This window comes from Crotalus tigris, unplaced genomic scaffold, assembly GCF_016545835.1.
Source record: "Crotalus tigris isolate CLP2741 ecotype Arizona unplaced genomic scaffold, ASM1654583v1 scf7180000017600.4437325, whole genome shotgun sequence".
Lineage (NCBI taxonomy): Eukaryota > Metazoa > Chordata > Lepidosauria > Squamata > Viperidae > Crotalus > Crotalus tigris.
In genome coordinates, this window is record NW_024096504.1 from 3,818,364 (window position 1) to 3,845,601 (window position 27,238).

At 36.0% G+C, this 27,238-nt stretch overlaps 1 protein-coding gene across 9 annotated transcripts in view; it reads right to left on the reverse strand.

Annotated features, from left to right (window-relative positions):
* The window catches only part of NUDT13 (nudix hydrolase 13), a 57,985-nt gene that overhangs the window by 17,851 nt on the left and 12,896 nt on the right, over positions 1-27,238 (reverse strand). For 2 of the 9 annotated variants that reach the window (XM_039367602.1, XM_039367664.1), the window contains exons 1-5: positions 6,060-6,728; positions 4,942-5,044; positions 3,360-3,499; positions 1,911-2,018; positions 200-306 (exon numbers count right to left, since the gene is read on the reverse strand). In XM_039367602.1, coding sequence (XP_039223536.1) covers positions 200-306; positions 1,911-2,018; positions 3,360-3,499; positions 4,942-5,044; positions 6,060-6,159 — 558 coding nt within the window. In that variant the 5' untranslated portion in view covers positions 6,160-6,728. The other 7 variants (XM_039367613.1, XM_039367624.1, XM_039367592.1 and 4 more) reach the window with 7 other exon arrangements.

Consider the following 27,238-nt stretch of genomic DNA (forward strand, 5'->3'; position numbering starts at 1 on the left):
AAAGAAGGGCAGTTTACAGAATTGAGAAGGCAGAAAAATAAAAAGAGAGAGAAAGCATAAATTCAAGCAGTCAAAAATTGCCCACACCAGGAAGCTCAATTTCCTATTTTCCTCTGGAAATGCTTACAATTCTTTATCATCATTATATATGTTTGCATATGTCATTTGTGTTTACAGTATTTTATGCATAAAATCATACCGTGGAAATCAAAGATGCATCTTCGTCTTCTAATTGGAAGAAAGCTTTCTGTAATTTTCCAAAGGATCCATCAAGTTCAGACTCAACAGCAGATTTTGGCAAGGATCCTGGAATTCAATAAATCTGTGGGAATCAAACATCTTTATTATTACCCCCTCCCCCATGCCTTTTCCATGGATTAAACCAGAGTTATTGTAGAGTTAATACTATTGCTGATACAATTAACCAATAATTATACTGTAAGATTAAATAATCATTCCATAACATTATTCAGGTCAGTGATTCTATATAAAGCATAGGCTGTAGTATGAGCAACATTAATAGCTCTGGCAGTTATCTTCTTTATTACAGAAATGGAGATTAATGGCTCACATTAAATAGGCAGATACTCTTTGGAAAGAAAATACCCTTTCTTTCCCTATTTTCTGCTGTATATCCTGATATAACTCATGATTATCACCTTTAAAAACATAATACACTATCACTTTTAGAGGAAGACTATGGACAGGATCAGGATTTTAATTTCTAGGAAATTTGGAAAAACAAATAGTGTTGCTGTAGAAATAACATATGTGAAATAGTAAACCAAAAAACCTGATCTTCTGAATATTTACATATAAACTCAACATATACAAAATTCCATTCCATTTTTTGTAAAGAGTCCTGGGCAAGTATTGTATCCCATAAAGTCTTCCAGCACTTAAGGAATTCAGAAATACCTAATAATTTTTCATAAAATTTAGGTCCGGTTGTATTTGGCGAGAACACACAAATAATTAGACTGGAAATCAAGTTTGCAAATACCACCAAATTATTCAGGACACCTGAAAAATCTCTCTCCTAAGCAAATGAATGAGCATCAGCATTGCCCATGCAATTTAATGAATATAAGGTTAAAGATGATATATTGCATTCACCTTGAACTATTCTGTACACTTATGATCTTTTCATTTTACAAATGAGAGAAGATTGCTGAGGATTGCTGAATTTCAATTTTTTTAAAAAATAACTAAGCAAAGGCATGGTAGAGGATTACAAAAGTATAATGAGGGGTTTTTTTTTTTATCACTCTCCCAAAATACTCCAAAAATACAAAACAGTTTTCAAGATCCAATCTGGGTAGATCAGCAGGACCAGAGGTTTAGTCTTACAAGCTTTCAGACTCACGCAGGAGCCCATCCTCAGGGAACTTCTCTCTGTTGGAATGTGTGCATTGCATCGGATTTTTTGTGGTACTTTAACAGATGGCCATCAACATGCCAATCAACCAATAGAAAGCCACACCCAACCAGGCACATAAATATGACAATAGCCCAAAGAACACATTCCAGCAGAAAGAAGTTTCCTGAGGAATAGTCCCAGCACAAGTCCAAAAGCTCGGAGAACTAAATCTCTGGTCCCACTGACCAAGCTTGATTGGATCCTGCAACATTATTCTGGGACACATATATTTGCCTTCATTTGTAAAATAGTTTTCTTTCAAGAACCAAATATACAAGGTCCAGAATACCTCAAACTAGTTCCTATGCACAGGATTTGCCACTAGAAGCTGGGAATGGCACAATAAGGGTGGATCATACCAGAACCCTTTGGAATTAACTGTTCCCACATTGACAAATTTGCACATCCTTAGGATATGAGATTGTTTCACATGATTTATAGTGTAGCAATGAGGGTCAGGTTATTAGCATTTATGCATACAAATTCTAACCTAGGTCAAGAGCAAAATATGGGGTACATTCTTCCGAACAGCCCACCAGCATGGACTCCTCCATCGTCTTCTCACTCTTCTGAAACTTTTGCAAAAGTCTTTTTATTTCTGAAAAATATTAGAATAAGGAGATGCCTTAAAACAGTGGTTCTCAACCTTTTTAATGCCGCGACCCCCAACCGGTCGTAAGTCGAGGACTACTCAACCGGTCGTAAGTCGAAGACTACTCAACTGGGGCAGCACCGTTTGCAGAATGGGACTTTTGGTGGGCTCAGCAGGGCAGAGACAGCCTGGACAATTCCTATTGGCTTTTGAAAGCCAATAGAATTAGACTCTATTCAAGAGAGTCTATTCTATTAGCTTTCAAAAGCCAATAGAATAAAAGGGAGTAGCACAGCTAAGGAAAAGGGGAAAAAAATGGCAGACTGCGTTGTTTGGCGACCCCCGTGAAATGGTCGTTCGACCCCAAATGGGGTCCCGATCCACAGGTTGAGAACCACTGCCTTAAAAGATACAACCACCACCCACTGTAATGATTCATTAACATATTTACCATCTAGTATAGCAAGTCTAAAACAAATGCACAGATGCTCTATTATAAATCTGAATAGAAAGCAACATGATAATAAAGTGTTTCCCAAAGGAGTCTAACAATTGCAGCTTTACAAGAGCACCGAGACTTAATTTTCTATTCAAGATCTTCAACTCCCTTCCCTTTATCTCGTAAACTGCTATCATTATTCTGTTAAAGTATTGTGAGAGGTGGCTTTGTACCTTCTGTTGCTGTAAGTAGAAAGCAAGGACATCTTTGACATCTTGTAACATTAAGTCATGGATGCTCTTGTTTCCTACTTCAAGGCTTTTTTTCCCTCCTAAATAAATTGATTGCTTGATAGAAAAGAAACTTCTTAGCAGTAAGAGAGACTTTATGGTGGAACCAAATGAAATAGAGTGGTGATGGTCTCCACGTCATTAGATGTGGTCAAATAGAAGGTACAAAACCACCTCTCACAATACTTTAACAGAATAATAGAGCTGGAAGGGACCTTGGAGATCTTCTAATCCAACCCTCTGCTCAGGCAGGAAACCCTATACCATTTCAGACAAATAGTTGTCCAATCTCTTTCTTGAAAACCTCCAGTGTTGAAGCACCTACAACTTCTGGAGGCAAATTGTTCCACTGATTAATTGTTCTCTCAGGAAATTCCTCCTTAGTTCTAGGATGGATTTTTCCTTGATTAGTTTCCATCTATTGCTTCTTGTCCTGACTTCGGGTGCTTTGGAGAATAGGTTGAGCCCCCCCAATGCTCTTTTTAACTGTTCTGATTAGAGGATTGGCCTTGATCGCCTCAATGACCCTTTCCAAATCTATGATTCCTATAGATCAAGCTTAGGAATATCAGCATTGATCTAGTAGAATTATGTCTCAATAATGCAGAAGCTAAATACCTGCTGCCTTTAGCTTTGGGACTAGTAACGCTTTTCCTTTTTGCTGCACGAAGGGAGAGAAGTTGTAAAATAGGAAGAAAGTTCCAGAATTATAGGCCTGCCGACAAGCATCATCATCTTCTTTCAGCTTGAACATGTATCTGTAATTAGGAAAGGATTAGGAGCACCTCATCAATAGACAAAACAATAATCTTCCCTGCATTCACTCAGTGGAGCTACATAAAACAATCTGTTGGGTATGTTCAGAACTGTATCCTTGTTCTTACAGTTGCTGGCTAGGGCTGCCAAGTTCTCAGAGCAAGCTTTCCTTGCTGTTCTTTGTATTTTCTTGGAATCTGAGCAGCACGTTTTCCTAGTTTGCCAGATGGGAGTGTGAAGAAAATCATGCCAAAGCTCATCGGTCTCTTGGCTTGAAGACAGAGACAAGAATCCTGGACACTTTGTGAGAAGATGAGGCAGGACGGAAGCTCAAGAAGAAATACTGCAAACTATCTTTTGTAGTGTTTTTCTGGAGCAACAGCTGAGGTACATGGGACTCTCCTTGAAGACTATTCAGAAGCTCCAGTTCATCCAGAATGCAACAGGGTGGGTTATTATGCCGTTGTAATTCCACCATCTGCAAGCTACACTGGTTCTCTAGAGCAGGGGTCTCCAATCCCCAGTCCATGGATCGGTACAGGCCGCAGCATGCCAGCAACTGGTCCTCAGAAACAAGCAAAGCCCCATCCATGGGATGCAGGCAGCACACAAAACCACACACTCTCCGGTCCGTAGAAAAACCTTTCTCCATGGAACCGGTCCCTGATGTTGGGGACCTCTGCTCTAGAGGTTCTGGGTGCAATGCAAGGTGTTGGATCCATTTTAAAGCCCTAAATGCCATAGGTCCAGGTTACCTGAGAGACTGCCTGCTCCCAAGAATATTTGCTCATTCCTAGAGGGAAGGCATGCTCCAGATCCTCCTTTAAATATTGTGATTATATGGAACCTGGGAATGTGCTTTTCCAGGTTGTCCCTTAGGAATAGTCTCCACCCCTATATATGACCCAAATCTTAAAACTTTAAAAATTCCATTAAGATGTGGCTTTCCCCCCAGCATTTGGGTCCAAGTTAAGTGGAGTGTCCTTTTGGATGACTAATTACCACATCTGCTCATCATTTTATATTTTATATATTGTTCCTTTTTAATGCTATATAAGGGGCAAGGATTATTGCTTATTTCAGCTATACATCACCCAGAGTTACATTTGGCAGCTCTATAAATTCCATTAAATAATTAAACTTCAGCTTGCAAAGAGCTGCATAACATTGTGGACACACAAGAGGGCAGCATGGATTAAAAATTGGCAGAGTTCCTGCATATGGAAGGGAATGATTATATTCAATATGGCTTTATCTTCTGTAAATAAATGCAGGACTACAGTCCAAAGTATTTGACCACAATACAAATCTACTGCTATAGTCACAAACTTTGTAAAACTTCACTATAATGTCCTATAATTCTTAATTTATCTTATTAGCTAATATATTTTGAGAAAACTTAATAGAACCAGCCTATCTTCTCATGGACTAAGAACATACATACCTCATTCTCCTGACATAGGTTGAATAAATCCTATTACACAGAGCTGAAGTTCTTCTATATCCCACTTGACATGCCAAAGTTATAACCATCTTGCACGCTGCAACTGAAAAAAAACAAGAGTTATAAAAATAGCTGTAAATTACCAGTTTCCTAACCAGATTATGGAAGGAACAAGCCACCTCATTCATTCATTCATAAGCGGGGGGGGGGGGGGAGGACCCGAGAAATATCGTATTACATACTACTTGACACTAGAAGCAGCAGCTAGCAGTTACTTAGATACAGAAGCTCAAATGTTATTATTTATTATTTTATCTTTCACTGTTGTTTAGATTTTAGGTGTTTTTATTATTACCAGCTCCCCTAAAAACCCTTTAATGATTGAAATATAGTAAAAGAAAAACCCTAAATAAATAGAAGCCTTCCGAATGTCCTCTCTCTACCTCAATGCTGGCTGTGGAATTCTGGGAGTTGAAGTCCACATGCCTTAAAATTGTCAAGGTTGAGAAACATTGCTCTACCTGAACTTACTATCAGTAGTAGTGTCTGTGAGCAACTGCAGCTGCCTCTTCCTAGTTTTCTAACCGCAAGTGGCATTGCTTTCTATAAAACAACAAAAATACTCACCTCTACTGATTATACCAAACTATGAGACTACCGAAGCAACCCTCCTCCATTCTTATTAAGAATAAAATGGCAATAAATGTAATGCAGTATCTCCGTGTACGTCTTTAGGGTTTCAAAGTAAACAATACCTTTAAAAAGAAACCAAGTTTGTTAACCTTTGTCAGCTTTGTTTTTGTTTACGACACTAATGCTTTTAAGGGATTCTAGAATAGGCTATGGATATAAACCAACATCAGGAAAGGGAGGGAAAAATGCAGACGGGGATCTTTAAATTTGGAAGTAAAGGATTTTAAACTTCCCAACCACCTTCTAACCTTTAATCCGAGAAATGCTGAACAATGTGATTCTACTTTTAAAGACAGCAAAACACCGAAACGTACAATCAGGGCTGAATCAAAAGTTAAATATAGAGCCGAGAAGGTCAGATGTGACCATTCATTGGGCGTAGTGATTTTATATCAACGATAGTCAAACACAAGCCTCCCACTTACTAGCCTCGCAGATCTTACAATTTCGGCCAGCAGGAAGTATAGCATTGCAGTTCCGCCACGAAGGAGCAAGATTTCTGTTACCGCAAACTACGTTGACCATAATGCCTCGCCTTGGTAGACCCAAGGCACGTGAGCTTATGTGCGTTTTAAATGCTGGAGGTAGACAAGTTGCAATTTTTTTTTAAAGGGCTACTTAGCGTCCTGCTGATTTCCCCCTTAGGATAGGATTAAAACAGCGAAGGAGGAGTTGTTAAAATTGTAGGATTAACTCCGCAGATTCAGAAGTATTTTGCCCAAAATAAAATGCAAAAAAAAAAAAAAAAAAAGCGCTGATTTCTGTTAGCCGGTTTAAAAATAGGCTGCTCAAGAATAATAAAAAAGTGAACTAGCTGCAAACGGGGGTTAATGTATCTCCGTTTGGATCCAGTGCTACTCTCAACCACCCGAGGATGAATTGCCAAGAGGCAGTCAATGCAGACCAGTGTTTTAGAACCTTTTCAACTTGAAGTTATGTGGAATTCCCTAGCCAGCCCTTGACAGTAGATGGAATAGCTAACTCAATATAAAACAATATAGAACAGAATGGAATAGTATACTTTAATTTCAAATACAACCATCATTAAAAAAAGTAATAACATTAAAAGAAAAAGATTCCTAGCAAATTCTGTTATAAACAACCCCAAAAGTTTTAACCATATTGTTCAAAAGATTTCTTGTTCCTTCATTAAAAAAATAATAAAACCAAACTCCATATAATGTAATTTAAATATTGGCAGACAATATATTCAACAGTCCATAGCTGCAAATTTCTTCTACTGTTATCTGATCATTTTTAGCTAGTCCTTAGCCCCAAATCTGTAATTCTTCATGTCTTGATAGGTTCCAAATACCAAAATAATATGTACTAGAGTCACTGAGATTGTGGCAATTTACATATTTCATAGACAAAGGACATATATATCGTTAGCATGCAGCAAATGATACAAAGTTATAGTTACAAGTCTAACAATGTTGTCCCAATCTGTGACAATAACAGGACAAGACCAAACCATATTGGCTAGGGTCCTTGCTGCTCTCTGAGTTTGATTGTTTTCTTGCAGATGTTTCATTACCCAATTAGGTAACATTATCAATGCTAAAATAGTTCCTTACAAATAATGTGAAGTTGGCAGATTTATGAAACAGAATACACAGCCACAGAAACAAGAGCAACCAAGAAATATAGTCAGCTATGTGATAGTGGTATTCCCTATGAGTGCAGAGTAGAATAATACTTCTGCTTGGTTTTATGAATCTGTGACTTAATTTGGGGGACTGTTTATTGTTATGTAATTTTAACTGTTCCATAGACCAGGGCTTTTCAACCTTTTTATTGATTGTACCACTTTTAGGATATGGCAATATTCAAGTACCACCTAGCAAGGTGTCAAAAACTTGATGACCAAAAAAAAAAAAAAACCTGTTCAAAGTTGCAATTGCACTGAAATGACTTATGACCATTTTTCACACTTATGACCATTGCAGCATGCCCAGGGTCATGTGATTTATATTTGGATGCTTGGCAACTGATTCATATTTATAATGGTCACAGTGTTCCAGGGTTATGTGATCCCCTTCTGCAACCTTTTGACAAGCAAAGTCAATGGCAGAGCTGCTAAGGCGGGACTTCCTTTCTTCCCTCCCTTCCCTGCCTCCCTTTTTCTCATTCCCATCTCCTTCTGAAGGAAGAATTTGAACCCTCCCCCCCATATTTTCCCTCTTTCATATATTGATCAAACAAGGAAAGGCCTCCAGAGACAGAAAAGACAAGCTGCTGAGTGAACTAGCTTAAAAAGGCACATTCCCCTTTAAGAATTAGCTACTGGCTAGAAAGGAAAGTAAGGAGCACAGCTGGCACTTAAGGAAGAAAAAAAATGTAAATATTGGCTGCCAGCTAAAGGCAGCCTCCTCAAATGGCTCCATTCATAAGTAAAGGAATGCTACAGGCAAAATCCATTCAGGAGAAAAATACTTCAAAATCCCTTGCAGCAAAACCTACACCTAACAACAGCAGAGCAATAGAAGCTAACAGGAGACATCAGCCAAATAGAAATTGCCAAACACTCCTTAAGAACACAAAGCCCTCATTGCACAAATCCCAGAACTTCAAAGTCTCAAAAGCACATAAGAATCCTTCCACTCTCCATCTCCTTCCCTCCTCCATGCTTCACCTCCAGCCATTGCTGCCTTTTTTCATTCCTCTTGGAGGGCAACCCTTTCCCTGCTGCATTTCTTGCCTGTTTGCTGCTGCCAGCACAGGTGGCTGCCACAGCAGTTGTAGATCGGCTCATGGCCAGCCTGCTTGATCTCCTCTCCCTGCACCCACACCCTCCCGTGCAGCTAACTCTGCCTCCTCCCAAGGCTGCTGCTTTTTCTCTCTCTCCCTCTCCTGCCCAAACTGCCTCCTTTTATAGGCTCTCCTGTCTCCGCCCCCTCCTCCTTTCTCATGGGGGAGGATGAGCCAGAAGTGAGCCTGGGGCCTTTGCAGCTCCAGAGGACTCTCTCACTGCAAGTCCTTGCCTGTGCTGGCTCTTTCCCTCTCCCATTCTACTTGGCTAGGCAGGGCTGCGTACCACCTGCCACTCATTAATGTACCACAAGTGGTACGCATACCACCGGTTGAAAAGCCCTGCCATAGACTTTACACTGTTTTGATTAAAACTCATTGTTTTAATCACATAAAAAATTATTGTGCTACAACTCAAGTCTTGCAGCACACAAAAAATAGGATTAACAAAATAAAAAAAATTGAAAGGGATTTAAGAGACTGATGCATTACTTCTCTGTATATCAACTAAAACATAAAATATATGGATACTCATAAAAACTAGGTTACACCTGGAGTACTTATAAGTAATTTCCCCTGGTGCCTATAAAACTCTCTGCTGATGCCTATGATTCATTTTTATATTTAAATTACTTTTAGCTGGGTGGTGAAAGTAATGACCTATGGTCACCTAATGTCTTCATTTCACGAATATACTTTTAGTGAGTCTCAGTCCAAAAAACAAATTAAAATGGATTAAATCAATTAAAAAATGGTATCCATGCTTTGTAATGTTTTTTCCTGCTCCCTCCATTTCCATTGTTGAGAAGCCAGGATGCTTGAGAATGACTGCAGGAGAAGAAGAAATGGGAGTCTGGAATTGGGAATGGGAAAAGCTGAAGGAAGAGCTAAAATACTGGAATGATAAATGAATAGAATGGAATAACAGAGTTGGAAGCGACCTTGGAGGTCTTACAGTCCAACCCACTGCTGAAGCAGGAGACCCTATACCAGACATGTCAATATCACACAACATATTGGAGCGTTTTCGCCATTGCCAGTAATGGGGTGGGCGTGGTTTCCCGATGACACATCCGTCCCAAGGGCCGGCAGTTTTACACCCCTGCCCTATACCATTTTAGACAAATGGTTGTCCAGTCCCTTCTTAAAAGCCTCCAGTGTTGGAGCACCCACAATTTCTTTTTTTTTTTTGTAAAATTTTTTATTTTCAACTTTATGATACATGACCGTCTTACAAATACTTCAGATAAAAAATAAAAGAAATTGATACACACCACATTTGGTCTTGCCCGCCCATTTCCCCCCAAACCGCATCCCACCTCAAACCAACTTACTTCTTTCCCTCTTTTTCTTCACTCACCCCCTCTCCTCCTTCAGCTCAACCTTCCTACCTACTTCTCATCTTCTTCTCCTCCCTCTTGATGCGGTCCAGGGGAAATGCCCAAGCAGTTCCTCTCTCAAAATTAAAACATTAATATTATATACAATAAGCCTATTTCTACTTTATCTGAACTACTTAAACTTCAACCCATCCATCCCCCACCCCCCTCCCCCCACCCCCTTCCCCCGACTTCTCAGAGCAAAATACAGGATTATGCAAACATATTAAACATAATCTATTTAAGTTTACTAATTATACAATGAACAAAATCATAAAAAACCCTTAACTCTCTTCAAACTTTAACATCATAGGTTTATAAACAAAAACATTACTCATAGAATAAGTGAAACTTTGTAGTTCCACATTTCTTCTGAACATATTCTATCCATCTTCTCCATACATTAAAATATCTCTCTTGTGAATGGTCCTTTAAATAAGCAGAAATTTTAGCCATTTCTGCTAAATTAGAAACCTTAAATAGCCATTCTTCTAAAGAAGGCAGAGTATCCTTCTTCCAATATTGACCCACCAGTAATCTTGCTGCTGTTATTAAATTCAACATTAAGATAGTTTCTTTAACATTAAAGTCCACGAAAATTCCCAAAAGAAACAGTTGGGGAGTAAACTTAATCTTCCTTTTAAAAACCTTTTGAATGTTCCACCAAATCATAATCCAGAAGGCTTTAATAACTTTACAAGTCCACCAGACATGAAAATAGGTTGCATCCAAACAACCACATCTCCAACATTTAGGTTGCAGGTTTGGGTACATACAGGACAACTTTATAAAACATCTATAAAACATTTTGTAAAAATTTTCCCTCAAATTCTGGGCCTGCGTAAATTTAACATTTCTAGTCCAAATTACCTCCCATAAGTCCAACGAGATCGGTTCTTGAATATTCTGGGCCCATTTATCATACAATCTTTAACTAACTCTATTTCTGAATCCAATTTTATTAACTCATTATAAATTCTTTTAATATGGGCCCATTTCTGATCCTTGATCTGAATTACCAAATTTTCATCTACTAAAGTAATTCCCACTTTCTTATCCAAAGTCCATCTCTGCACAATTTGCAAATATTGAAACACGATTGTAAAATGTTTTCTTGCCTTAACACATCAGAAGACTTTAATTGCCAATCAGTACCCAACCAACTAAGTAACTCTTTATACGAAATGTTATCAAAATTCACCCCCTTGGAAACCCCCTGGATCCCCCAAATAGGTATTTTATAATTTAACTTATAATAATATTTTTTCCAAACTCGGAGTAAAGCATATCTTAAAATATGTGACTTAAAGACCAAATCTACTTTCTTATCAAAAATTAAATATGCATGCCAACCATGTAATAAATCCCACCCTTCAAGAACAAGAATATCTCTATTTGTTAAATTGAGCCAGTCACTTACTAAAGTTAAAGTGGCCACATCATAATATAATTTCAAGTTTGGTGCTTTAAGTCCACCTCTTTCTCGAGCATCTTGTAAAATCTTAAACTTTACCCTTGATTTCTTCCCGCCCCAAATAAATTTATTAATACCCTTGTGCCACTCATCCAAATTAGCATCCTTCTTTAAAATGGGTATCATCTGAAACAAAAAAGAAACTTTGGTAGAACATTCATCTTCACTACTGAAATTCTCCCCAATAACGATAGTTGTAGCTTTTGCCAATCATTTAAATCTTTTTGAACTTTAACCCATAAGTGCTCATAATTATTCTTATACAATTTTCTATTAGATGTTGTAATATAAACTCCTAAATACTTAACCTTATTAACTATTTCATAACCGGTTGTTTCAGCTATAAAATCTTTTCCCTTCCTAGACATATTTTTCAATAATATTTTAGTTTTATTCTTATTTACCTTAAAACCAGAGACCTGTCCATACTGTGCTAAAATTTCAACCAAATCTTTGACCGAATCTGTTGGATGGGATAATATTACAACCAAATCATCAGCAAAAGCTCTCAGCCTATAATCAGTCTTACTTATTTTTATTCCTTTTAATCTAGATGAGTCTCGAATTTTAATAAGTAAAATCTCCAGTGTTAATACAAATAGCAAGGGGGATAAAGGACAACCCTGTCTTGTACCTTTTTCTATTTTAAATACGTCTGTTAATCCCCCATTAATTATAATTTGTGCTGATTGTTGTTGATAAATGGCCTTGAGAGCAGACAAGAATTTATCTCCAAAATTCATTTCCTCTACAACTTTCAATAGAAAATTCCAATCTAATTGATCAAAAGCTTTCTCAGCATCTATAAATATTAAAGCAGCAGGGATTTGGTTGTTCTTATCCAAATACTCTATTAAATTAACAATTTGTCTTACATTGTTTTTCATATATCTCCCCATTATAAATCCAGATTGGTCAGTATGAATCAATTGTTTCAAAACCTGCATTAATCTATTTGCCAGTATCTTTGCAAAAATCTTATAATCTGTATTTAAAAGAGATATAGGCCTATAATTTCTAGGTTGAGACAGATCCTGGTCATCCTTTGGAATTAATGATATGAAGGCCGTTCTCCAAGAGCACCCACAATTTCTGAAGGCACGTTTTTTCCAGGGGTTGATTGTTCTTATTATCAGGAAATTTCTCCTTAGTTTTAGATTGCTTCTCTCTTTGTTCAGTTTCCATCCATTGCTTCTTGTCCTGCCTTCAGGTGCTTTGGAAAATAGATTGACCCCTTCTTCTTTGTGGCAGCCCCTCAAATATTGGGACACTGCTATCCTGTTACCCCTAGCCCATCTTTTCATTAGACTAGACATACGCAGTTCCTGCAACAGTTTTTTTTTAAACAAAATTTTATTAAATTTATATAAGTGAGGAAAAATAGGAACAATACAGGTACGGTAAAAGGAGGGGTAAAAGGAAAGGGGGAAGGGAAGGAAATAAGGAATTAGGGTAAAATAAGGATAGGAACAATCACATATTTCAACAAACAAGCAACCGTCTGGATCATAATAATGTAAATATAATATTCAACCATTTTTTTATTGAAAAGTTTTATACAAATTTTTAATACAATACAATATCCCCCCCTACCTCCCCCACCCTAACCCTCCCCCCTTACTTCCCAGAGCTGATTACAGGGTTAAAAAATAAACAGACAAATTCTAACTAAGCTTATCCAACTATACAAATAATAAAATCCCTAAAATACTTTAACTCGAATACAAAAGAAATATTTCAAAAACATAAATAACAATATAAATAATTCCCACTTTAAGCTTTAAGTTATTCAAAAACTAAATAGTACTTTCTAATCCCATGTTTATTCTGTACAAGATTTATCCATCTTCTCCACACTGAGATGTATCGTTCTTGTGAATGATCCTTCAAATAAGCAGAAATTTTAGCCATTTCTGCTAAATTAGAAACTTTAAGCAGCCATTCTTCTATAGTAGGCAAAGGATCTTTCTTCCAATATTGTCCAACCAATAACCTTGCTGCCATAATAAGATTCAACATTAAAATAGTTTCTTTAACATCACAATCTATAATAATACCTAACAAGAATAATTGTGGTGAAAATTTTATCTTTCTATTAAAAATCTTCTGAATGTTCCACCAGATCTTAATCCAAAAGGCTTTTATGTTTTTACAAGTCCACCAAATATGGTAATAAGTTGCATCCAAGCATCCACATCTCCAACACTTAGGCTGTAAATTAGGATACATGCGAGACAACTTCTGTGGATCCAAATGCCACTCATTAAACATTTTATAAAAATTTTCTCGTAAATTTTGAGCCTGAGTAAACTTTACATTCCCCACCCAAATTGCCTCCCATGTCTCTATTAAAATTGGCTCTTGAAAATTTTGAGCCCATTTTATCATACAATCTTTAACTAGTTCCATCTCTAAATCCAATTCCACTAAAACATTATAAACTCTCTTTATATGAGCTCGATTTTGATCTCTAATTTGTTTTATCAAATTCTCATCTTCCAAAGTAAAACCAACCTTTTGATCTAAACTCCATCTATCTAACAATTGCCTATACTGAAACCAAGAGTAAACAATATTTTCTTGCCTTAATTCATCTAACGATTTTAATTGCCAATCCTTCCCTTCCAATTTAAACAATTGATTATAAGAAATCCTATCCAACTTCACACCTCTCCATATGCCCTCTACTGCGTGTCCAGGAATCCCCCAAATTGGTATTTTATAATTTAATCTATAATAATATTTCTTCCAGACACGCAATAGAGCGGTTCTTAAAATATGGGACTTAAAAGCCCTATCTACTTTCTTATTGTAAATTAAATAAGCATGCCATCCATATAATAAATCCCATCCCTCCAAAGAAAGTATATTTTGATTTGTTAAATTAATCCAATCACTAATCAATGTTAAAGCCGCAGCATCATAATACAATTTCAAATTAGGCATCTTAAGTCCTCCTCTTTCACGTACATCTTGCATAATCTTAAGCTTAACTCTTGGTTTTTTCCCTGCCCAAATAAATTTATTAATACCCTTCTGCCATTCATCTAGATTAGCATCTTTTTTCAATATAGGTATCATTTGAAACAAAAAAAGAAATTTTGGTAGAACATTCATTTTAACAGCAGAAATTCTCCCTAACAAAGATAATTGTAATTTTTTCCAATCATTTAAATCCTTCTGCACTTTAATCCATAATGTCTCATAATTGTTTCTATACAATTTTGCATTAGAAGCAGTTATATACACCCCCAAATATTTAACCTTTTTTACAATTTCAAAACCAGTCAAACTAACTAACATTTCCTTTTCCTTAATAGTCAAATTTTTAGATAATATTTTAGTCTTATTATTATTAACCTTAAAACCAGAAACTTGCCCATACTGAGTTATAATTTGTAGCAAATCTAAAACCGAATTAATTGGTTGAGATAAAGTAATTACGAAATCGTCGGCAAAAGCTCTTAACCTATAATCCTTCTTATTTATCATTATTTCCTTTATTGTAGTTGAATCACGAATTTTTATTAACAAGATTTCTAATGTTAAAACAAACAATAAAGGAGATAACGGACATCCCCTGTCTTGTACCTTTTCCGATTTGAAAAACCTCTGTTAATCCTCCATTAATTATAATTTGAGCCGATTGTTGTTGATAAATGCCCCTAAGGGCTTGTGAAAATTTATCCCCAAAATTCATCTCCTCTACTACTCTTAACAAAAATTGCCAATTTAACTGATCAAAAGCTTTTTCAGCATCTAAAAAAATCAAAGCAGCAGGAATCTGGTTATGTTTATCCAAATATTCAATTAAATTAACAATTTGTCTAACATTATTTTTCATATATCTTCCAGTTATAAAACCAGATTGATCAGTATGAATCACTTGTTTTAAAACAATCATCAATCTATTCGCCAATATTTTAGAAAAATTTTTATAATCTATATTCAAAAGAAATATAGGTCTATAATTTTTTGGTTGAGTAAGATCTTGATCTTCTTTTGGAATCAGTGATATAAATGCCCTTTTCCAAGATGGACGTATCTGTGCACCCAATAATATACTATTGAAAAGTTTCTTTAATGGTTCTAACATCTCCTCAGATAATGTTTTGTAGTAGATTGCAGTCAATCCATCTGTACCAGGTGCTTTGCCAACTTTTAATTGTTTAATAGCCATAATAATTTCCTCTGAAGTAATTAAACCATTAATCTCATTTCGTTAATCATTTGTAATCTTAGGAAAATGAGCTTCTTGTAAATACTTATCTATATCCAAACTCTGTATCTTTTCACCAGTATATAATTTTGTATAAAAATCTAAAAAAATTTTTTTAATCAATTCTTGCTGAGAAACAACTTTACCTTTATAATTTATTCTATCTATAATCCTAAACCTCTGTTTCTTCCATAATTGATAAGCCAACCATCTACCAGGCTTATTTGCATCACAGAAAGTATTATGTTTCATATAACGTACGTTGGTTGCAACCTGATCATCCATTAACATATTAAATTGTTCTTTAAGCATATTTATAGAGGCCTTCAAATTGTTATCCAAAGGATTCAAAATTAATGCTCTTTCTTTCAATTTAATCTCTTTTTCCAGCTCTTTACGTTTCTGCAATTGTTTACGCCTGTAGGCATTATTCATTTGAATCAAAATTCCTTGCATATAAGCTTTGCTAGCATCCCACACCATCGCCATTGAAATACCCTTATACATATTTAAAGTAAAAAATTCTTTCAAGTATTCTCTACACTTCTGTGAATTTACCTCGTATCTAAATAAATTCTCATTCAACCTCCAAGATCTTCTATTCCCCTTCTCTGCAAATAATTCCAACCATACAGGACTATGATCCGTCAATGTCCTAGGAAAATTTTTAAATATTCTTAACACTAAAATATAAATCAGTAGTAATTTAAAAAAATCAATTCTTGAAAATGATTGATGCCTGTCAGAAAAAAAGGTAAAGTCCCTCTCTTCCACATTTCGTTCCCGCCAAATGTCTCTCAGTTCCAAGTCATCTTTCAAATCAAAAAAAGTCTTGGGTAATTTAGCTTGATTGGAGAGCATGGAAGATCCTTTCTTGTCCTTATTTGTTTCTAAAACAACATTCCAATCTCCCATCAAAATGACAGATTTATAATCCAATGAAATTAATTTTTGATGTAATGATTTATAAACTGTTTTTGTTGTTGATTAGGAGCATACAAACCCACTATAAGAAGTTTCTTGCCATACAACTGCAACTCAATAAAGACATATCTTCCTTGAGAATCAGAGTCTATTAATTTAGCTGATAGGTTTTTCTTAACATAAATAACAACACCCCCTTTTTTCCCCGGAGCGGAGGATATAAAATGTAAACCCAACCGAGAATTAAACAAATACTTTTGGTCCTTTAAGGCAATATGAGTTTCCTGCAAACATACAACATCATTATTATATTGCTATAAATAATGAAATACTTTCCTTCTTTTCTGTGGAGAATTCAAGCCATTAACATTCCAAGTCAGGAACTTTGCCATCCCTTCTGGCCTGAAGCCTGGAAAAGACTGCATGAAGATCTGCTGTTGAAGATCTCTTTGGTCTTGCTCCACTCACAGGCTCAAAAGTAGTGGATTCTTGTGTTGATACTTTTGCCTCCATCTTCTATTGCTCTTTCTCCTTGCATCTATGAGCTGCTCATGTTACTCTCTGTTCCTTTGAAGTTTTTTTTATCACAAAAGGCTGCTGTAAAAATTCAGCCTGTATTTCTCCAACCCCCAATGATATGACACCTTCAACTGGCTGTTCTCCCAACTTCACCTCTGCAGTTTTAGATCGTGAGCTTGCTCCCAGGACAGAAATATAAAACTCTTTCGCCTTTGAGATTGTATTGAGTCTGTAGCGTTTCTCCGCATAGCTCACCACTATTCCAATCGGGATTTCCCATCTAAACGAAAGCTGACGTTTTTAAAGCTCATCAGCCAAAAAGGCAAAATCCTTCCTTCTTCTTAAAATTTTTGGAGGAATTTCTTTTAAAATTATAACATCTTGATCAGCAATCTGAAACCTCTGCTTATAAAATGCTTGTATTATTTCATTGCGTAAAGATCTCCTTGCAAAATAAATCACCACATCTCTCGATAAATTTCTTTGCTTTGTGATCCATGAATTAACTCTGAATATTTTTTCTATATTTCTTAATATTTCTTCAGGTTCACACCCCAAAATCAAAGCTATATCCTTTGCCACCAGCTCTCTCAAATTTTCTTGCATATTTTCCTTCAAGCCTCTGACTCTTAAAAGCAAATTCCATTTCTCTATATTGAGGCATGATAATTTCATCCTGTGACATTTCCACCTTATTTTCCACTTTACCAACCTGATCATCCAACTCTTCAACTTTCTCCACAACATCGTCAATACGGTCGTCCAGCCTCTCAACATGGGAGGCAAGTCCTTGCAAAGCAAGTACTATATCCTCCCTCATTACTCTATTTCTATCTTCTAAATCTCCTCTAATCTGACAAACTGCTTTCCCCAAAGCATCTTGTAAATCTTTTATCATAAGTGCTGGTGGCGGTGGAGAAGGTGGTGGTGACCTAGGCTTAGCTTGTTGAACAATCTATATAACCAGAGAAGAGATCGAGGCTTTAGGCACAGCAGAAGTTGCGAGACGCTTCGAAGCCATTTTAGTTTTAAAAAAAAAGAAACTACTTCTTAGTATCTCAAAAAACAAAAGGGGGGAAAGCCCCCAATTTACAAAAAAAGAAATCTAAGAATAAAAATTGTCCTTTAAATCAATAACCAAAGTCCACTACGTTATTCATACTTTGTATCCAAATGTAGCCAAGTGTAGCCAAGTGAAAGTTATTTCTCTCCTTTTACTCACAAAAAAAAGAAACATCCCATCGCCATTTTAACTTCTTTTATAGTTGAAAGGAGAAGATTAATTCTTTCCCAGAGTTAAAGTTCCAAAATAAACACAATTATGAATTCTCCTGGTCAGCTCTGTCTGCTTTAAATTTTACTTACAAGTTTACTTTAAACGCAGATGTGGAAGCAGCGTCTTGCTTTGTCCAAAAAAAAAAAAAAGAACAAAGACATCTGAGATGTGGAGAAGCCTCGGACTCCGTGGGAGCTCACCCTCCGACCCCCAAAAAATTATTTTAAGGGTCTTGGGGAGCTCTACCACTATCCAAGGAAAGGTCACCTCCTCCTCTATACCCAGGGAGAGAGGTTCCGAAACGCGGATCAGCTGTTGTCTGCTGTCTCTATGATTTTGACACCTTCTCAGATGGACGGCTAAAAGATAGCCGCCATCGGCGTGGCCAGCGCCACCATTTTTTTTTTTTATTGAAAAGTTTTATAAATTTTACAGAAAATAAAAGACAATACAAAAACAAAAAACAACATATACAAATAAAAAACAAACATTACCCAACAAAACCCCCCTTCCCCCACCCCTACCCAACCCCCCCCTTCCCCCCCCAGGGCCTCCCAGAGCAGAATATAGGCTTAATTAGAAAAAAAAGTTAAAAAAATTTATATTTATAAAAAAAGAGAATATAAAATAGAATATATATATATATATATATATAAAGTTAAAAATTATGAAAAAACTATATAGTATTTTTTTATATCAAATTTAAATTGTATGAATTTTATCCATTTATCCCAAACAGCAAGAAATTTCTCTTGCGTTTGCCCCTTTAAGAAAGCCGAAATCTTTGCCATTTCCGCCAAATGAGACACTTTAAGAAACCATTCCTGCAATGTAGGCAAAGATTCCTTCTTCCAATATTGTCCTACTAACAGCCTCGCAGCTGTAATCAAATTTAACATCAATATAACCTCCTTTGTATCACAATCAATAACTATACCTAACAAAAATAATTGTGGAGTAAATTTTACCCTCCTTTTAAAAATTCTCTGGATATTCCACCATATCTTAATCCAGAATGCTTTTATCTCTCTACACGACCACCAAATATGATAATAAGTAGCGTCCATACAACCACATCTCCAACATTTAGGTTGTAAGTCAGGGTACATAAAAGACATTTTTTGTGGATCAAGGTGCCATCTATAAAACATTTTATAAAAATTCTCCCTTAAGTTCTGTGCTTGTGTAAATTTGACATTTCTCACCCAAATAGTTTCCCAGGTGTCCAATGGAACTGGCTCGCCAAAATTCTGCGCCCATCTAATCATACAATCTTTAATTAGTTCCGTTTCTGAATCCAATTCAACTAAAACCCCATAAATTCTCTTAATGTGGGTTTGTCTTTGATCCTTCACTTGCTTAATAAGATTTTCATCTTCTCTAAAAAAACCCACCTTACAGTCCATCTTCCATCTATCTGATAATTGCCTATATTGGAACCAAGAATAAATAATATTTTCTTGTGCTAACTCTTCCCGTGATTTTAACTGCCAGTTTTGTCCATCCCATTTAAGTAACTGTCTATAAGACACCATATCCATCTTAACCCCTCTTTTTATTCCTTCTATTGCATGCCAAGGTATAGCCCATAATGGTACTTTAAAATCACTTTTATAATATTTTCTCCAAATCCTAAGTAAAGAAGTTCTTAAGATATGAGATTTAAAAGCCCAATCCATTTTTTATTAAATATTAAATAGGCATGCCACCCAAAAAGTAGATTCCATCCCTCTAAGTGGAGTATATCAGAATTTGTCAAATTTACCCAATCACTAACTAATGTTAAAACCACCGCATCATAATATAATTTCAAATTCAGCACCTTGAGTCCTCCCCTCTCACGGAAATTTTGCATAATTTTAAACTTAACCCTTGGCTTTTTCCCTGCCCAAATAAATTTATTAAGGCCTTTCTGCCACTCAGTTAAATTGATCTCATTCTTCAAAATCGGTATCATTTGGAACAAAAAAAGAAACTTGGGTAGAATATTCATTTTTATCACTGCAATTCTTCCCATGAGGGATAATTGCAACTTTTCCCAATTCTTCAAGTCTCTCTGTACCCTAACCCACAACCTTTCATAATTATTTTTAAACAATTTTGCATTAGAAACAGATAACATCACTCCCAAATATTTTACCTTATTAACAATTTCAAAGCCCGTCAAATTAACCAAAGTCTGCTTCTCCCGACTAGTCATATTTTTAGGTAGAATTTTAGTCTTATTAACATTAATCTTAAAACCCGAAACCAAGCCATAATTATGAATCAACTGTAATAATTTTACTACAGAATAAGTAGGTTGCGACAAAGTGATGACCAAGTCATCCGCAAAAGCTCTTAACTTATACTCTTTTTTATTAACTTCTATTCCTTTAATTTCCTGCGACTCTCGAATTTTGATCAACAATATTTCCAGTGTTAAGACAAACAGCAACGGTGATAGTGGGCAACCCTGTCTAGTACCTTTCTCTATTGTAAAAACCTCTGACAAACCACCATTAATGATAAGTTGTGCCGTTTGTTTTTGATATATTACCATAAGAGCTTGCAATATCTTTTCACCAAAATTCATCTCTTCCATTACTCTTAACATAAAATGCCAATTCAATTGATCAAAGGCTTTTTCAGCATCTAAAAATATCAACCCTGCAGGAACTTGGTTATTTTTATCTAAATATTCTAATAAGTTAATAATTTGTCTGACATTATTTTTCATGTACCTTCCAGCTATAAACCCAGATTGATCTTTATGCACAAGGTGGTGCACCACCCTCATAAGCCTATTTACTAAGATTTTTACAAATATCTTATAATCCACATTTAAAAGAGATATAGGCCTATAATTCTTTGGTAAAGTAAGATCTTGATCTTCCTTTGGAATCAATGATATAAAAGCAGTACGCCATGAGGGAGGAATCTCTTGACCCTGTAAAATGCCATTAAAAAGATCACCTAATGGTTGAGTCATCTCCTCCAATAAGGCTTTATAATAAACAGCTGTTAACCCATCCGTACCCGGTGCTTTCCCTGGTTTCAATTGTTGAATTGCTAGCGAAATTTCCTCCTTGGTAATTAAACCATTAACTTCATGTTTCTGATCCTCTGTCAATTTAGGGAAACTAACCTCGCTTAAGTATTTATTTATCTCTAAAATTTGCACATTGGTAGATTTATATAATTTTTGATAATAATCCAAAAAAGATTTCTTAATCAGTTCCTTCTGAGAAACTAATTTACCCTTATAATTTATTTTATCTATTGTTCTCTGTCTCTGTTTCTTTCTCAATTGATAAGCCAACCATCTCCCTGGCTTATTAGCATTACAAAATGTGTTTTGTTTCATAAACAATAAATTGGTTGCAGCTTGATCTGCTAACAACATATTAAATTGTGTTCTTAACAACTTTAAGGATTCTTTAATACTTTCATCAGAAGGATTTAAAATCAAAGACTTTTCTTTTAATTTAATTTCATCTTCCAATTCTTTACGTTTCTGAATCTGTTTTTGCTTATGACAGTTATTCATTTTTATCAAAATCCCACGCATAAATGCTTTCCCTGCATCCCATACCATTGACATTGAAGTCCCCTTATACATATTCAAAACAAAGTAATCCTTTAAACACTCCTTTAGTTTCTGAACATTTTTTTCTTGTCTAAATAAATTCTCATTCACCCTCCAGGATCTTCTCTCCTCTTTTTCTTGAGTCAACTCCATCCAAACTGGACTATGATCCGTCAAAGACCTAGGGAAAATCTTGACATTCTTTACTCTATTATATAAGTCCGTTGTAATCAAGAAGAAGTCAATTCTTGAGAAGGATTGGTGTCTATCTGAAAAGAAGGTAAAGTCTTTCTCCTCTTGATTACATTCCCGCCAATAGTCCCGTAATTCCCAGTCCTCTTTCATATCAAAAAAGGCTTTAGGTAATTTTGCCTGCTTAAGAAGAGGAGAGGAACCTTTTTTGTCCCTTTGTACATCTAAGACACCGTTCCAATCCCCCATTAGTACCACGGATCTATAGTCCAGCAGATTTATTTTTTCATGTAAGAGTCTGTAAAATTGTTCCTGTTGTTGATTTGGTGCATATAGTCCCACTATAAGTACTTTCTTACCATATAAGCCCAATTCAACCATCACATATCTCCCTTGGGGGTCAGACTCCACCAGACAAACTGGTAGATTTTGCTTAACATAGATAACAACTCCCCCCTTCTTCCCGGGAGCAGAAGATACGAAGTGAGATCCCAAACGGGCATTAACTAAATATTTCTGATCCTTAAGTAAAATATGAGTTTCCTGTAAGCAAATAAGCCACCATTTTTAACAAAGCTTAAACTGTAACATATTAAAAACAATTAGTAAACAAATACATTGATCTATTAAGTAAACACTATTAATAAAATCTCAAAAAAAATAAATCCTAACAATCAAAAGTAACAAATGAAAGTCAGTAAATCAGGAAAAGTAATTGTATCATCAAAATGTTAGTTAGAACTCAATTAAAAATCAGTCAACTATTCTAAAATATTGAATCCTTCAAATTCTAACGTGTCTCTAACCATTGATAAAATTTTTCCCAAGTTCTAAAATAAATTTGAGTCATCTTTTTCTTTCATTTCTAATGTTAGTCTATCCATTTCTGCACACTCTAAAATTTTGGTAATAATAATCTGGTCAGATGGTAGATTCTCATTTTTCCAAAATTGGGCAAATACTATCCTTGCAGCAGTTAAAACATGCAATATCAAGTAATCATTCTCTTTGCCATAATTAGGTCTTAATATTCCTAACAAAAACAATTCTGATTTAAATTCTATTTGTAGTTTCATCATCTTTTCCAACATCTATAGATCTTAGACCAATATTTCTTAGCGATAGGGGATGTTGACCAGGCATGGTAATAAGTGCCTGGCTGTTGTTTACATTTCCAGCAAATATCCGAGACATTTTAAAACATTTTCGCTAAGCGAACTGGTGTCATGCCATCTATACAACATCTTATATACATTTTCTTTATACTGAAACAGTTTTTCACGTTTTAGCTTCAGCCCTAAAAAAAAGTGTGTGTGTGTGTGTGTGTGTGTGTGTGTGAAAGGGAGGGAGGGAGGAAGGGAGGAAGGAACGGATCCTGAGCAAGAAAGAAGTAAGTGACACGATAGGTTATGTTAGAGAATTTTAATTTCTCTGTTGGTAAAAATAAATCAGAAGCTCTCACAATTGACTGCATTTAGCTGATTCAAATAACCTCTTTATATTCATATCAAAATATTTACAATACCATACATTCTTCTTTACAGCAACATAGCACAATGAAGACTTCTTACAGAGAGATACAGAGACAGACCTGAGACTGAATAAAAAAATCCAGCTCCTAACTCAATACCTTTTTTGCACAGACTCAGTAGCACTTTTTTCACATTGGCTGACTGAGTTACCACATGACTCTTCCTGCTCATGAATATTCCAACACTCCTCCCTTCATGACAGGAAGAGACATCAGACCTATTGACTTAATACATTCTCCATAGTGAACACCACCCAATGGTTTAGTCATCATGTCTGCCAAATTATTCTCAGAAGAACAATGATGTAAACTAATCAATTTTTCTTTTACAGCTTCCCTGACATTACAATACTTAATGTCTACATGTTTACTTCTGTTCTTCACCCTGTCACCAGTTGCCATTTTTATACAGGCAGCATTGTCTTCAAATACCTTTACAGATTCTTTTACATTAATATTTAAATCTTGCAACAACTGTATATACCATGTTATTTCAGAACACAATTCAGATAAAGCAATAAACTCTGCTTCCGCTGTTGAAATAGCAACAGTTGTTTGTTTTCTGGACTTCCATCCAATCAGAGTCCCTCCAAACAATATTATAATCCCAGAATTTGATTTCCTTGTGTTTATGTCATTTGCATAGTCACTATCGACATAACACTTTAATTTCAATTCCTCAGTAATCTGTATTTGAAGACCCAAATTTATGGTTCCCTTAAATATCTGAGAACCCTTTTTACACCCATCCAATGTAACTTTGTAGGTGCAGCAGTAAAACGACTCAAAATGCCTACTGCGCAAGCTATGTCTGGTCTGGACCACTGTAATAGATATAACAAACTCCCTATTGCTGAGTGATATATCTCTTGATCACAGGTTTCACATTTGTCTGCACTTAAATTATTATAAAAATCCGTACTCATGGGTGTGGGAGCAGTATTGCTATCTTTCATATTATATTTTTCCAATAACTGCTCAATTTTTCTCCTTTGACTGAGAATATAACCACCTTTTTCATTTTTCCGTATCTCTACACCGAGATAATTTTTTATTTCTCCCAAATTCTTTAATTCGAATTTCTTTCCTAATTTATTAGCAAATTCTTTGACTTGTGTTGCATCCTTTGCGATGAAGCAAAGATCATCCACAAATGATTACAGTAGACAATTCCCTCCTTGTAACTGTCCAGTATATATACAATTATCAGCTTTGCAACTCTTAAATTCAAGACCCTTTAAAGCAATATCTAAACAGATATTCCAGTTTCTGGCAGACTGCTTCAGCCCATAAATAGTCTTGTTTAATTTATACACCATGTTAGGCTTTGCAATTTCATACCCTGGTGCTTGGATCATATAAATTTCTTCCTCTAACTCAGCACTGAGGAATGCAGTTGTGATATCAAAGTGCCAGATTTTATGCTTATATGCCGCTGCCAACTCCAGTGCTAATCTTATACTCTCACTTTTCATAGTTGGAGCAAATACTTCATCGTAGTGCACATTCTTTAATTGTGAAAAACCTTGTGCCACTAACCTGGCCTTATACTGTATATCATTATTTGGCAATACCTTTTTCTTATATACCCACTTACAACTCACAGCTTTGGTTCCCTATGGCAAAGTCACTGATTTAAATACTTCATGGTCTCCCATGGATTTCATCTCTATATCCATGGCCATCTTCCATCTTTCTTGTTCAGCTTTTGGTAATGCCAACACTTCTTTATAACTTCTTGGCTCATACCAAACATTGCAAACCTTTACCTTGCTGGCAGAATACCTGTCAGGCGGAATTCCTTTGTTACATCGCTCTGACCTATGTGATATTAACTGCTCCTGTGTCTCAAGTCTTTCTGGCTTCATGTCTTGTTCAGCCTCTCCTCCCTGAACATTGACATCTTCAATAATCATTTTTCCATCATTAGATGAGTTATTGTTGTTAAATAGATCACCGTCATTAAGTGAGACATACCCAGAATTTGCATTAATTCTGTCCCAATTTTGTTCTGCAAAATTAGCAGACCTTGAAATTACAATTCTTTTACTTCCATCGCTAAAGCGTTATCCTTTTGACCCTGGCTCATAGCCCACAAACCTGACCTTTCTTGCCTTTTGCTGTTCCTTTCTTCTGATTGCCTTTGGAATATGTACCCATGCAGTACTTCCAAAAATTCTCAAATGTGCCAGAGATGGCTTTCTCCCATATAGAATGGCATATGGAGTATTATTAATGGAGGAACTCCACAGTCTGTTAACTATATAATTGGCAGTCAATATGGCTTCTCCCCAATATGACCTGCTCATACCAGAATCCTCTAATAATGAATCTTTCATTGTTTGCAAAACACCATTCCTTCTTTCAGCTACACCATTTTCTGCTGCTGTGTAAGGATTTGTATGTCTGTGTCTTATCCCCAACTGCCCCAACCACTGTTGGAATTTAGTTGACATAAATTCAGTACCTCTGTCAGTTTGCAACTAACACGCTTGTTGTCTGTACCTTCTCTCTACAAAACCTACCCACTGTTTGAATTGTTGTAGCACCTCTGTCTTACCCTTGAGCAAGTAGCAAAACACATACCTGCTGTAATCATCAACAATTACCAGTGCATACTTTGCTCCTCCCAAACTGGCTTGCATAGGTCCCACCAGATCTGCATGGACCAGCTCTAGAACTCTTTTTGTTTGTCTTGTGCTACATTTACTAACTGGGAATGCCTTTGACTTTGATGCTTTGCATACTGCACAGTCCAAATATGTTTTGCATCCCTTCATATTTAGCCCTTCTGCAAACTCTTGCATTTGCTGCAAAACCTTAAAGCTTGCATGGCCAAGTCTTCTATGTAGAAGATGAACGCACGAATCGTGCTCTGCAACATTCTTAAATATATGGGAACATTGAACCTTTTGTCCCTGCAATACATATAGATTATCTTACTTTATGCCTTCTGCACAAATATTCCAATTCCTTTTTATGAGACACTTCCATTTACAAAAAATGATCTCAAAACTTTGTTTGTCTAAATTAGACACACTTAACAAATTATGTTCCATCTCAGGTATACAAAGCACATTGGTAAACTTTGATTCCAAATATGGAATTTTTACATTGCTTCTTCCGATGACTTTTGCTTTCTGGCCATTTGCCAAAACCACAGCTTCTTGTGCTACTGGAACAAACCTTCAAAATAATTCAGAGTCATTAACAATTGTTTGACTTGCCCCACTATCTATTAGCCACTTGTCTCTGTTGTTGCTACAGCAAACTTTTGCAACACCAAAATGTTCCTTTTGCAAATCAGTCTTCTTTGCTTGCACAAATGTCCTTCGCTGCAAATTGTCCTCTGCAAACAGTTATTTTTCATATGTGTGCTTGCACCGCAAACGTAGCAATTTTTCTCTTGCTGAGCCTTCTGCTTGCACAATCTTTCCTTTGTTGCAACTTGGTCCCATCTGCTGCTTGTTCCTTCTCCGGAGACTTGCAGTCTGGACCCCCTCCTCAGGAATTTCACCTCCTCGTGGCTGCTCCTAAAATGGCGCTTTTCTTCTTCATTAAGCAAACATGCCTTTAAAGCCTCAAAATTTAAGTCTTGCTCTTCTTTACACTCAAATATCGCAGAAACTGTGTCCCAGATTTTATCTAAACTGTTCAACACCAATAAAACCTTCTGGGACTCAGAGAATTTAATCCCATGTTGTTCTAAGTCCAAAAATAAACTTTGCATTTTATTTAAATGCTGTTCCACAGATTTGCCTGGTTGCAAAC